The 13,687-nt window shown below is 45.1% G+C and overlaps 1 protein-coding gene across 1 annotated transcript in view; it reads left to right on the top strand.

Moving 5' to 3' along the window:
* Positions 1-10,961, top strand: part of BRINP2 (BMP/retinoic acid inducible neural specific 2) — a 62,333-nt gene extending 51,372 nt beyond the window's left edge. The window contains exons 5-7 of the mRNA XM_062193836.1: positions 191-427; positions 2,650-2,872; positions 9,845-10,961. Of these exons, the coding sequence (XP_062049820.1) occupies positions 191-427; positions 2,650-2,872; positions 9,845-10,961 (1,577 nt within the window). The remainder of the gene's footprint in view (positions 1-190; positions 428-2,649; positions 2,873-9,844) is intronic.
* The last annotated feature ends 2,726 nt before the right edge of the window (positions 10,962-13,687 follow it).

Genomic DNA, 13,687 nt, shown 5'->3' with positions numbered 1-13,687 from the left:
CCCCATCTGTCACTGGGGCAGTGGAGCCCTCTCTCCCAGCCAGCTCAGCAGACTCGGGCCCTGGGGTAACCGTTCTCAAGCCCAGGATGCATGAGTCAGCAGGACCCAATCTGGAGTTCCTGTAGCCTTCGGAGGGAAACTGAGTCTCCCAGCTTCTGCCCAGCGGTGCCTTGATAGATCCTTTCCTCAGGCCTGCAGGTGCTGCTGCCCGAGTACCTGCGTGAGCGCTTTGTGACCGCAGCACTCAGCTACATCACGTGCAGCTCGGAGGGCGAGCTGGTCTGCAAGGAGAATGACTGCTGGTGCAAGTGCAGCTCCACCTTCCCGGAATGCAACTGTCCTGACACCGACATTCAGGCCATGGAGGACAGCCTGCTGCAGATCCAGGACTCCTGGGCCACCCACAACAGGCAGTTTGAGGAATCCGGTGAGTAGTCGGATGGCCTGGAATTTCTCCCCGTCAGTGACAGGTGGCTGCAAGGTGCCACACGAGAGCATGAGGCACTCAGCTTGGGTCCTGGACTGTGTGACCTTAGGCACCACCCCGAGTCTCAAGTGGTTTGGTCTTATCTATATATAAATGGATGTAATATCTACCAAACAGGTGTGTTCTGAGTATTTAATAAGATGGGGCAAGCATTTGGTGTCGTGGTTAAGATGCCACAATAGAGTGCCTGGGTTCAGGTTCCAGCCCCATCTCCTGATTCCAGCTTCTTACTAATGCAGACCTTGGGAGGCAGTATAGATGGCACAAGTATGTGGATCCTTGCCACTCATATGGGAGACCTGGATTGAATTCCTAGCACCCAGCTTTGGCTTGGCCCAGCCCTGGCTGTTGCAGACATTTGGCGAGTGAACCAGTGGTTAGGAGCTCTGTCTATCTTTCAAATAAATAGAAATAAGTACTTGAAATTTTTTGAAGAGTTTGAGGGTATAGATCTTGTCTATTTGCTACTGATTCCATAGTGGCCTAGAAAAATGATTATACATAAGGCACATATTAAATATTTGTTGACTAAATGAAGTATATTCAATAGTTCTAGATGGCACCTAGTAGGAGCTAGATGTTGCTCGTTGCTGTTATCACTCATCAGTGTGCCCTTGAAAGACCTAGATTCAGAGGAACTGGTTTTGCATCCTTGCCTTATTCCTGCCCTGCTGTATGGCCTTGGATCAGCTGTTAGCTTCTCAGTGCCCCGGTTTCCTCATCTGAGAGAGAGACTGATAATAATAGGTATATGGAAACACCACCTAGAATAAAGGAGATGAAATAAACATTTGATGATCTCTTCTGATATGCTCACACAATTCAATACTAAACGAGACTTACATGGATATAGTTTAGGGTAAAACAAAGCCAGATGGAAAAGGTTATTATATAGATATTTGTATTCATATAATCTTTGTATATAATACTATAGTGCAATTTATTAAATATATCTATTTAGTACTATTTACATGATGTTTACAAACATGCTATGTAACAGGTAATATTTGTAGGCATCAACACGTTTGTAGAAAACATAAAATGTATGTGGCAATGATAGCAAAACCCCCAAAAGAGTAGTTATATTTGCATGGAGAGGGAGAGGACGTTTAGGAACTTCAGGTATATCAAGTTTACCTTCTGAAGAGGAAATCTGAAGTTAATATGGCAAAAACCAGGTGGAAGCCACAGGGGAGTGTGGCCTGTTTTCCTCTATGCTCTTCCATATGCTGAAAATGTTTTATAAAAGGAACGACGCACGTGTTCATTGTTAGTGCCGCACCAAGCATGATTCTTCAGTCCCCTGGGGTAACAAAGAGACAGCAGGAGTCAGGATGGGCATTGACATTCCAGATCTTAGACAAGGCATTCAGTGGCTAAGCAGATGATCATGTTCCAGGCTCCCACCCCAAGATTTGGGCTAACGGTGGTGTGAGATGTTCCAAAGCATGATTTTGAGCTTTCCCCCCAATGTGTTACTGCTGATAAGTAAGCAGGGGTGATCTAGACCTACAGCAGCAGACCTGGTGGCTGCAGGTGCCAAGCCAAACCAGAGCAGAGGACAGACACCCGAGCAGGAGCACAGACAACATGGCGTACCCAGGAAGCTCAGGAAAGAGCTCAGTCCTAAAGAATGGGAAAGAGCCCAAGATAGGAGGAGGGTCTGTCTTAGAGACTCGACGGAAAGGTGGGAGGGGAAAGCTGGGCTCAGGGACCCACAGGGTTCTCAGAAGGCTTCCAAGCTGAGTGCTGTGTGCATTCCACCTTCCCAAATGCCTCACCTTGTCCATCAAGAGGCTGTGGGATTATGCATGATTGGCCTTGTAAGAGGTTTAGAGGGGGAAAAAGATGCATCCCAAGGTCGTTGGCAAGAGCAAGATTGGTTCCCTTGGTTGGTGAGAGAGATCTGTTTTGAAATTCGGTAGCATATGAGAGCTAACAAGGCTGGAGGAAAATTCCTGAAGCCATATTTTTTTCTGGTATGTTAATTATTTCTCAATGAAGCTGTTAATGAAAAGGAACCTGGAGACTGCAAGACGACAGCTACTTCAATCCTCATTCCAGTGACTTAAAAGAGCCTCTCTGGAACGCCCATCTGCTCCCCACCCCCAGGGCTCTGCATCACTGGCCCTCTTGCTCAGCCCCCATGTTCTTGCCCACAGAAGAGTTCCAGACCCTGCTGAAGAGACTGCCCGATGACCGGTTCCTCAACTCCACAGCCATCTCCCAGTTCTGGGCCATGGACACCAGCCTCCAGCACCGCTACCAGCAACTGGGCTCCAGTTTGAAGATGCTGTTCAAGAAAGCCCACCGAATTGTCCGCCGGCTCTTCAACCTCTGCAAACGCTGCCACCGGCAGCCCCGCTTCCGCCTACCCAAGGAGAGGTGAGTGCGCCCAGAAGCGTGGTCCAATGGGAAATCCAGGTGTGGCCAGCCACACACAGCCTTGATTGCATTATTTTATTATCTTGATCTTCTGTGTCATCTCAACTGTGAGTCATGTCTGAAGAGAGATTGAGAAAAAGAGAGGTTGACTTTATCCAAATAAGTAGATTCAAATGCTGTTGTCATAGTCCCCTAATTCTCACTTACTCATTGTCATGTCTTTTAGGGGAGGAAAGGGTAGAGTTAAGATCATATATCAATTACAGATGATGAAAAATACACATATTGGATTGTTTCAAGCAACTGACTGCTCTGAATTGGTGGAGAAAAGAAAGTTGGCACACGTGCCTTCAGGAACAGTGGGTCTTGTCATCTTTTAGGCATTTACTCATTCATCCACTCTCATTTGTTCAACAACTTTTTTTATTTATGTATTCATTTATTTCCATACATCTTTTTTTGAATTTTTGTTTAAGGAATACAACTTCATGCATTAAATATATACAGATGTGGGAACATGATGCTTCTTCCCTCTCTCCCCAACTCCCTCCCACCTGCCTTTCTTCCTCCTCCCTCTTCTTTTCCCATTCTTATTTTTTACAGAGATCAATTTTAGTTAATTTTTATACTCATAAGATTAACCCTACACTAAGTAGAAAGTTCACCAATTAGTATAAAGAGAAAAGAAGAAAAGAACAAAACCAACCAAACAAGAAAACCATTGTTCCTTGACAGTCAAGTCAAAGGCTGTTCAAAATCATCACACCACAAGGTGTCAATTTTGCTCCTATAGATTACATTTTAGATACTCATTTGTTATCACAGATCAGAGAGACTAGATGGTATTTGTCTTTTTTTGGATTGGCTTATTTCACTAAGCACAGTACTTTCCAATTGTATACATTTTGTTGGAAATGACAGGATTTCATTTTTTACCGCTGTGCAGTATTCCGTAATGTATATATACCATGATTTTGTTATCCAGACTTCAATTGTAGACATCTGGGTTGATTCCATATCTTAGCTATTGTGAATTGAATTAAAATGAACATGGGGGCACAGATAACTCTTTCATATGCTGATTTCATTTCCTTTGGATAAATTCCCAGGGGTGGAATGGCTGGGTCATATGGTAGGTCTGTATTCAGCCTTCTGAGGTATCTCCATACTGTCTTCCACAGTGGCTATACCAGTTTACATTCCCACCAACAGTGGATTAAGGTATCCTTCTCCCTACATCCTTGCCAGCATTTGTTGTTTATTGATTTCTGTATATAAGCCATTCTAACAGGATGAGGTGAAACCTCATTGTGGTTTTGATTTGCATTTCCCTGATGGCTAGCGATCCTGAGCATTTTCTCATGTGTCTATTGGTCATTTGAATTTCCTCTCTTGAAAAATGTCTGTTCAGGTCCTTTGCCTATTTCTTGCCTAGGTTATTTGTTTTGTGGTTGTGTAGTTTCTTGAGCTCTTTATACATTCTGGAAGTTAATTCTTTGTTAGTTTCATCGTTCACAAGTATTTTCTCCCATTCTGTTGGCTGCCTCTTGGCTTTGCTGAGTGTTTCCTTTGCAGTATAGAAGGTTCTCAGTTTGATGTAATCACACTTGTTAATTTTGACCTTGATTGCCTGTGCTTCTCTGATTTTTTCCAACAGTCTTTCCCTATGCCAGTACCCCCAATGTTCTCTAGTAACTTGATGGTATCACATTGTAGATTTAGGTATTTGATCCATGCTGAGTGGATTTTTGTGTAAAGTGTATCTTGTTTCATACTTCTGCATGTGGAGATCCAGTTTTCTCAGAACCATTTGTTGAAGAGACTGTCTTGGATCCAGGGGTTGATTTTTACTCTTTTGTCAAAGATAAGTTGGTTACAGATGTGTGGGTTAATTTCTGGAGTTTCAATTCTGCCCCAACAGTCTACACAGCTGTTTTTGTGCCAGTACCAGGCTGTTTTGATTATAACTGTCCTGTAGTATGTCTTGAGGTCTGGTATTGTGATGCCTCCTCTTGGTCTTTATTGTTTAAGATTGCTTTAGCTATTTGGGGTCTCTTGTGTTTCCATATGAAATTTAGCATCATATATGTATATGTATATATATATATATATATATATATCATATATATATACATATATATATCATATATATATACATATATATATATGATATATCTGTTTGAATGTTGTTGGTATTTTGATTGCAACCACATTGAATGTATAAATTACTTTAATTAGTATGGACATTTAAGAGATGTTGATTCTTCCAATCCATGAACATGGAAGATTTTTCTACTTTTTCATGTTATCTTCTATTTCTTTCTTTAATGTTTTATAATTTTCATTATAGAGATCTTTTACATCCTTGGTTAAATTTATTCCAAAGTATTTAAGTTTTTTGTAGTTATTGTGAATGGGATTGATCTTAGAAGTTCTTTCTTAGCTATGGCATTGCCTATGTATACAAAGGCTATTGATTTTTGTGCATTGATTTTATATCCTGCTACTTTACCAAACTCTTTTATGAATTCCAACAGTCTTTTTGTGGAGTCTTTTGGGTTCCCTATGTATAGAATCATGGCATCAGCAGATAGTGGTAGTTTGACTTCTTCCTTCCGTATTTTTATCCTTTTGATTTCTTTTTCTTGCCTGATGGCTCTGGCTAAAACATCCAGGACTGTATTAAATAGCAATCATGAGAGTGGGCATCCTTGTCTGGGTCTGGATCTTAATGGGAATTCCTCCAATTGTTCCCCATTCAATAGGATGCTGGTTGTGTGTTTGTTATAAATTGCTTTGATTACATTGAGGAATGTTCCTTCTATATCCGATTTGCTTCAAGTTTTCAGCATAAAAGGGTGTTAAATTTTGTCAAATTAGGGTGAATTTAGGTGGGTGTATGTGTCCAGCAATCTCTCCATTTTTTTCTGGGTTTCCTGACTTGTTGGGATACAGTTTTTTGGTAGTAATTCCTGATGCTTCTTTTTTATTTCTGTGGTATCTTTTGTTACATTTCCTTTTTCATCTCTGATTTTGTTGTTTTGGGTCCCCCACACAAACTTTTTGGTTAGTTGGGCCAATGGTGTACCTATTTTGTTTATTTTTTCAAAAAAACCAGCTCTTCATTTCATTGATCTTTTGTATTTTGTTTTGGCCTCAATTTTGTTTATCTCTTCCTTAATTTTAATTATTTCTTTTCTCTTACTATTTTGGGGTTTGGTTTGTTGTTGTTTTTCTAGGTCTTTGAGATGCATTGACAGCTCATTTATTTGCTGACTTTCCAATTTCTTGATGTATGCACTAATTTCTATAAACTTCCCTCTTAACACTGCTTTTGCTGTATCCCATGAGTCTTTATGTCAGGTATTGTCATCATTCATTTCCAGAAATTCTTTTATTTCTCTTTGATTTATTTTATGAAGAAATCAGTTAGGAGAATGTTGTTCAGTCTTCATGTGTTTCCGTATATTCTTGAGATTCTTGAATTGATGGTTTCAAGCTTCAATCCATTGTGGTCAGAGAAGGTGCATGGTATGATTTTGATATTTTTGAATTTGCTGAGACTTGCTTTATGGCCTTGTATATGGTCTATCCTAGAGAAAGTTCTGTGCACTTCTGAGGAGAATGTGTATTCTGCCACTGTGGTGTGAAAAGTTCTGTAGATATCAGTTAGGTCCATATTGTTGATTAGTTTTCTTGTTTCTTTGTTGATTTTCTGTCTGGTTAATCTATACATTGATGAAAGTGTGGTGTTGTTGTCTCTCATTACTATTGTATTGGAGTCTAAGTCTCCCTTTAAATATGTTAACAGTTCTTTTAGATAGCCAGGTGCCCTATTATTGGGTGTAAATACATTTATTATAGTCACAACTTGCTGTTGTATTGATCCCTTAATAATTACATAGTGTCCTTCTTTGTCTCTTTTAACAGTTTTTGTATTAAAGTCTATTTTGTCTGTTACAAGGATGGCTACCCCTGCCCTTTTTTTTTTCATTCACATGGAATATATTTTCCATCCTTTCACTTTCAGTCTGAGTGTATCTTTGTTGGAGAGGTATATTTCTTGTAGGTAGCAAATAGATGGGTCTTGTTTTTTAATCCATTCAGCCAGTCTGTCTTTTTAACTGGAGAGTTGAGGCCATTTACATTCCAGGTGACTATTGATAAGTAATGACTTGGCTCTGCCATTTTTCTATGAATATTTCCGTTTACTTTGGATTTCTTTTGTACTTTTACTGAGGGATTTTCTGTCTTTGTATTCTTTCATGATGATGTCTTTCTTGCTGTGCAGCACATCCTTCAGCATATTTTGTAAGGCTGGATGTGTGACAAATTCTTTCAATTTCTCTTTGGTATGGAAGGTTTTTATTTCACCTTCATTTATAAATGAGAGCTCTGCAGGGTACAGTATTCTGGGTTGACAGTATTTTTCTCTTAAGATTTGGACTATATCTTGCCACTGTCTTCTAGCCTTTAGGGTTTCTGATGAGAAGTCAGTTTTGAGTCTAATGAGAGAGCCTCTAAAAGTAGTCTGGTGCACATTTTAGAATTTTTTCTTTCTGCTTTATTGTGGAAAGTTGGACCACAATGCTGTGGTCATGTCTGTTAAGAGTTCTGTGTGCTTCCTGTACTTGGACATTTCTTTCTTTCCCCAAATTAGGGAAATTTTCTGTAATTATTTCACCAAGTAGACCTTCTAGTCCCTTGTCTCTTTCCACATCTATAGGCACTCCTAAGACCTGTATGTTGGGTCATTTGATAGTAACTCATTTATCTCCAACACCGTTTTTAAATTTTCTAATTTCTTCTTAGTTTTGGGGTGATAGTAAAATTTCTGGAGGTTTGTATTCTAGCTCAGATATTCTTTCTTCTTCCTCACCAACTCTGTTGTTAAGGCTTCCCACTGCATTTTTTATTTCATCTATTGAATTCTTAAATAGAAATCAAAATGAAATACTAGACATTAAGATCCCAATTTCATGGGAAATTTTTTCATCATATCATATATGGTTTTCTTTAGTTTGTGGATTTGCTTCTCATTGCTTTTAAGTAATCCTATGATTAATTTTTTGAATTCCATTTCCAGCATCTCTTCGTCTTCACAATCTGTGTTCCTTTGGGGAGGTCATAGTATCTTCCTTATTGTTTCTTGAATTTCTGCATTTATTTTTAGGCATTTGTGGGATTTTTTCAGTGCTCCAGTGTGGGGCAAGTATCCAGGGTAAAACCCAAGTTGGGTGTGGTAGCTCTCCTGTGGTTAACTGGATTGAGAGGAATGGTCACCTCTGTTGATGTGACTATCCCTTCTCCTCCAAGCTGAGGAATGCCTAGGTATTAGCCCCCAGTGTGTGGTAGCACTAATCCGCACCGCCATATGGACCACACATAAGATACGCAGAGTCCTTCTTGTGAGCAGGGTTCCCTGTGCTATTAGCTGCTCTAGGCACCAAGGAGCTCTGAGAGTGTGCAGAAGCACTCTGTTACACCCTGCCTCCTCTCATGAAAACAGTGTTTTCTCATTCTCAGTTCCCAGTTCTCTCAAGGTCAAGGAGTACAAGAGGGACCACTCCACCCTGGTAGCACATCCTATCCACGGGGAGGCTTCTGTGTTCCCAGAGCCGTTGTCCATGTGTGTTCCAGCCTGCTGGATCAATTCTGGTCCTCCCAACTGGATTCGATGTCCTTGGGGAATGTGGGTTTTTCTCTCTGGTTCACAGGTGCACAAAATACCCACCAGCTGCAACTCTGTTCGCTTCACAGTAGTGCTGGGCATGCAGGAGAGTCCCACTGGTGACACTTCACTTCTGTAGGGATGGCACCTGCTCTGCTCCCGTAGCCGGGTGGGTACAGCTGGCATGGTGGAGACCCTCTCTATCGGTTGCTCTTGAACTGCTGTGGTTGACCCCAATAATTCTGGGTGTGCACACACAATCTGGGGTGGCTGCTACCTGCCTGTTTCCAAAAATGGCGCCAGCCCTCCCACTGCTGGCTGCAGGAGCAGCTGTCCTGAGGGATCCGGGCTAGACTCAAAAAAGGTACAGTTCACTAAGCTCTTCCTCCTGCTGTATCAACAGCAGCTTGCGCCCATGCACTCTGATCACACCTGCTTTGCCAGGGTGGGTGCCGCCTTCCCTGGATCCAAGCTGCTCTGTGGTTTGTCGTCGTGTTGCACCTTGCTGCATGTCTGCGCTTCTGCACAGGTCTGAGCCTTTTCTACGTCTTTCACAGGACCTCCCACTGCGGTTTCCCTTGCAGATTTACCCTGACAGTGTGCTTTCTCCACTTTTTTAAATATTAATTTTGTTCTCAGCCTAAATCGGACCCCCTCCCCCGGTCACTATTCCACCATCTTGGAACCTCCTCCCATCTGTTCAATGACTTTTTGCAAAGAACATATTGCATGTATTACTATTATGCTTTAAAGGACTTTAGTGAATTGGGAAACTCTAGCAAACATATATAAACATAAAATCTAGAAAATTATAACTGCGACAGCCATTTAAATTCATGGTGGGGTTAGAGGAATCAAAAAGGTAGGCGCCTAGAGGCAGGAAATCCTGGGTGGAGAAGAAAGTCATGGCCAGTTTGTGCAGGGAAGGTGGAAATGGCCGGCAGCACACACGGTGGACAGGACACCAGTTGGGGAAGCTGCCTCCCCAGCAGCCCAGAGGTATGGCTCCCACTGAGGCCCAAGCAAGAAAGGAAGCCTGAGTGCAGAGGACAGGCCAACAAGGATCATTGATTCTTTTTACAACAAGTCATTAAGTGCCTGCTAGCCATTGTCCTCATTTCTGGCAATATGCTGCTCCATGGTGGTGGTCCTGCTCTGCACTGGGAGCAGAGCAGCCAGTCCTCAAACCAGCACTCCAATATGAGATGCCGGTGTCACAAGCAGCAGCTTACCTTGCCGGGCCACAGCCAGCGCCAGCCCCTTGATTGACTCTGGCTTCATTTTTCTCTCCTCTCCCCAAGGTCCTTGTCCTACTGGTGGAACCGAATCCAGTCCCTCCTCTACTGTGGAGAAAGCACCCTCCCTGGCACCTTCCTGGAACAGAGCCACAGCTGCACCTGCCCCTATGACCAGTCTTCCTGCCAGGGCCCCATCCCATGTGCCTTGGGTGAGGGGCCTGCATGTTCCCACTGTGCTCCAGACAACAGCACACGCTGTGGGAGCTGCAATCCGGGCTATGTGCTGGCCCAGGGGCTGTGCCGGCCGGAGGTGGCCGAGTCCCTAGAGAACTTTCTCGGCCTGGAGACTGACCTGCAGGACCTGGAGCTGAAGTACCTGCTGCAGAAGCGGGACAGCCGCATCGAGGTCCACTCTATCTTCATCAGCAACGACATGCGTCTGGGCAGCTGGTTTGACCCTTCGTGGAGGAAGCGCATGCTGCTCACCCTGAAGAGCAACAAGTACAAGCCCGGGCTGGTCCATGTGATGCTGGCCTTGTCCCTGCAGATCTGCCTCACCAAGAACAGCACCCTGGAGCCAGTCATGGCCATCTACGTTAACCCCTTTGGGGGCAGCCACTCGGAGAGCTGGTTCATGCCTGTGAATGAGGGCAGCTTTCCAGACTGGGAAAGGACTAATGTAGACGCAGCTGCTCAGTGCCAAAACTGGACAATCACCTTGGGGAACAGGTGGAAGACCTTCTTTGAGACAGTCCATGTTTACCTACGGAGCCGAATCAAGTCCTTAGATGATAGCTCCAATGAGACAATCTACTATGAGCCCCTGGAAATGACTGACCCCTCCAAGAACTTGGGCTACATGAAAATCAACACCTTGCAGGTCTTTGGCTATAGCCTGCCCTTTGACCCAGATGCTATCCGGGACTTAATTCTCCAGTTGGACTATCCATACACTCAAGGTTCCCAGGACTCTGCCCTGCTGCAGCTCATTGAGCTTAGGGACCGGGTGAACCAACTTTCCCCACCTGGCAAAGTCCGCCTCGATCTCTTCTCCTGCTTGCTCCGGCATCGGCTCAAGCTGGCCAATAATGAGGTGGGCAGGATCCAGTCCTCCCTGAGGACTTTCAACTCTAAGCTACCAAACCCTGTGGAGTATGAGACAGGCAAACTCTGTAGCTAATGGGGGGCCCATGCCAGCACTGGGCAGAGATGGGATGCATGAACGCAGGGTGCCTGCCAAGATAATCCAAGCCCTCACCTTCGTGCTGACAGGGTGCTCCCACGAGACCGGAACCCGGGGGCTTGGACTGAAGTAGCCAGGAGAGAAAGAAGCAGTCCCTACACACGTGTGCGTATGCACCCGCACGCACACACACACACACACACAGGGAAGCCACGACTCAGCAGTCTCGGGTCTGTAAAGTCGGTGCTTTGTAAAATGAATGCAGTTGGAGGAAAGCAGCCGAGGAAGAGATTAAGAAAAAGAACCAGCCAAACCGCGAGATAAGCAAAAGTCCTTAAAAGTGATTCTTGTCATTCAAGGAGGCAGGAGGGGACAAAGGTGGGAGGCGTGGGCGCTCTCCTCCCCTCTGTGGAGTCACTTTTGTATTCTTTTTAACCAGATTTCTTAAAATGCTGTTGTTTAGTGAATCCCTACATGGTTCTTACTTTTTTTGTATGCTGCCTCCTCTGTGTCGTGCTGACGACTGCTCCCTGGAGCCACTTCCTTAGGAAACGTGACGCGGGCAAGCACCAGAGGAGCCCACACCCAAGGCAGGCGGCCGGCCTCCTCGCCCCTCGCCGCTCCAGCTCACTTCCTCGGCCTCCCCAGAGTCAGGGCCCGGGCTCATTCCAAGTCTCCCTCGTGGTCCACCCAGAGCTCCTCTTGTGACAGCACCTGCCTTGCCCGAGAAAGCAGCTCTGTCAAGGTCGAGAGAGACAATGGATAGGCAGATGTTCTTTTTTAAAAAAAACAAAAACAAAAACAAAAATATTTATTTTGTGACTGTTTTCCTTGTCAATCTGCTCCAGCCACATGAACATCTGAGTAAAAAGTAAATTAATTCAATATATTTTTCACAAAGGCCTTTTTTAGGGGGAAAAAAAAAGAGAGAAGAGTCTAGTTGGCTGGGTTGCCTGGATGTTTTTCTAATTGCTGTGTGTGTGTGTGTGTGTGTGTGTGTGTGTGTGTGAGAGAGAGAGAGAGAGAGAGAGAGAGAGAGAGAGCGAGCGAGCCCAAGGGTGAGCAGTGTTGCTTTGTGGGAACAGGGTGGTTTCTGTATACACGTGTATGCATGCCCATGTTGACTGGGGTAGTGTGTGTGTGTGTGTGTGTGTGAGAGAGAGAGAGAGAGAGAGAGAGAGAGGTGATTAAATGAGTCATGCAGGACTCTCAAAGAGGTATCTTGCTCTACCCCACTCCTTTCTTCCAGGTGTGGGGACAGATGCAAGTCCTAGCAGCAGGACAGTGGTTTGAAACCTCTGGCTCTCAGAGAATGGCAGCCTTTGTGCTGGGCAGACACCTGCTAAATGGGGCTCGTCTTTCCCCCAACTGCCCTGGGCATCAGGGAGATTCTCCACACTCTCCATCAGAGGGTCTGCAGCTGTCCTTCGCAGGCCATGATAATGAAGCCGGTGTGGCACTGGTTTCCCCCCCTCCGACTGCCACTCTCCCAGCCCAACAAGCAGCTTTGACAAAAACCCTGCAGAACACTGCACCCCTCCCCCCTTAGCTCCGTTCCCAGGCAGTTGGAGAATCCCTTGACAGCCTGCCCTTTGGAGAGCCATTTCTATGTCTGTGCTCCACCTGTTCCCTGCGTGATGCGTAGGCATGACAACTCTGGTCTTAACCAGGAGAAGGTCACCACAGAAAGATCTCATGCCCTGTCTTTGGGGCATCTCAGGTGGCATAAAGTGAAGTGGGAGACAAGGGAAAGATGGTCCTGTCTGTCCATGAGCCTCTAGGCTTCTTGTTCCCCTAGAGAAGGGTCTGAAACTACATTTACTCATCATGCCGTATTTTGGCCCTACAGGGACACACACTCCTTGGTAGATGAACAGCCTAGGGGATTTATTTCTTTTTTCTTTTCTTTTTTTTTTTTTTTTTTTTTTTTTTGGACAGGCAGAGTGGACAGTGAGAGAGAGACAGAGATAAAGGTCTTCCTTTTGCCGTTGGTTCACCCTCCAATGGCCGCCACGGTAGCACGCTGCGGCCGGCGCACCACGCTGATCCGATGGCAGGAGCCAGGTGCTTCTCCTGGTCTCCCATGGGGTGCAGGGCCCAAGCACTTGGGCCATCCTCCACTGCACTCCCTGGCCACAGCAGAGAGCTGGCCTGGAAGAGGGGCAACCGGGACAGGATCGGTGCCCCGACCGGGACTAGAACCCGGTGTGCCGGCGCCGCAAGGTGGAGGATTAGCCTAGTGAGCCGTGGCGCCGGCTAGGGGATTTATTTCTATTCAAGTCCCAGAAGGCTTCTAGGGTAGAAAGTCAGAGTCATGTGATGATGATTGAGGTGTGGACATGGTGTTGGCTATTTCTAGTTTAAACCATTGCTTGCTTTGGGGGTGTTTGTGCCAATGTCCTCTCCTGTAGGAGATGGAAACACAAGATGACATCTTCAGCTACAGGAGTGTCGAGGTGTACCCAAGGAGGGTGTTTTTGATAGGAAGGGGGTTGCAAACAGTGGGAAGGCTTTGATAACTTGAGTCTGATTTCAGCACTATGTATGTGCACGTCTGCATGCCGGAGGAGTGAGCGGATAGAGACTTTCACTCACAAACCAAAGGCACGCACAGCAACACTGAGAGTGGCCAGGACAGCACAACGTTAACAGTGTGGGGCCTCGGTAGGGTGGATGTGATTGCCGCCGCGGGACCTGAGTCAGGACACGAGCGAGGGCTCACG

This window comes from Lepus europaeus, chromosome 5 (genome assembly GCF_033115175.1).
Source record: "Lepus europaeus isolate LE1 chromosome 5, mLepTim1.pri, whole genome shotgun sequence".
Classification (NCBI taxonomy): domain Eukaryota; kingdom Metazoa; phylum Chordata; class Mammalia; order Lagomorpha; family Leporidae; genus Lepus; species Lepus europaeus.
The sequence above is the reverse complement of the archived record's forward strand: the minus strand, read 5'-3'. Positions and strand labels throughout refer to the sequence as shown.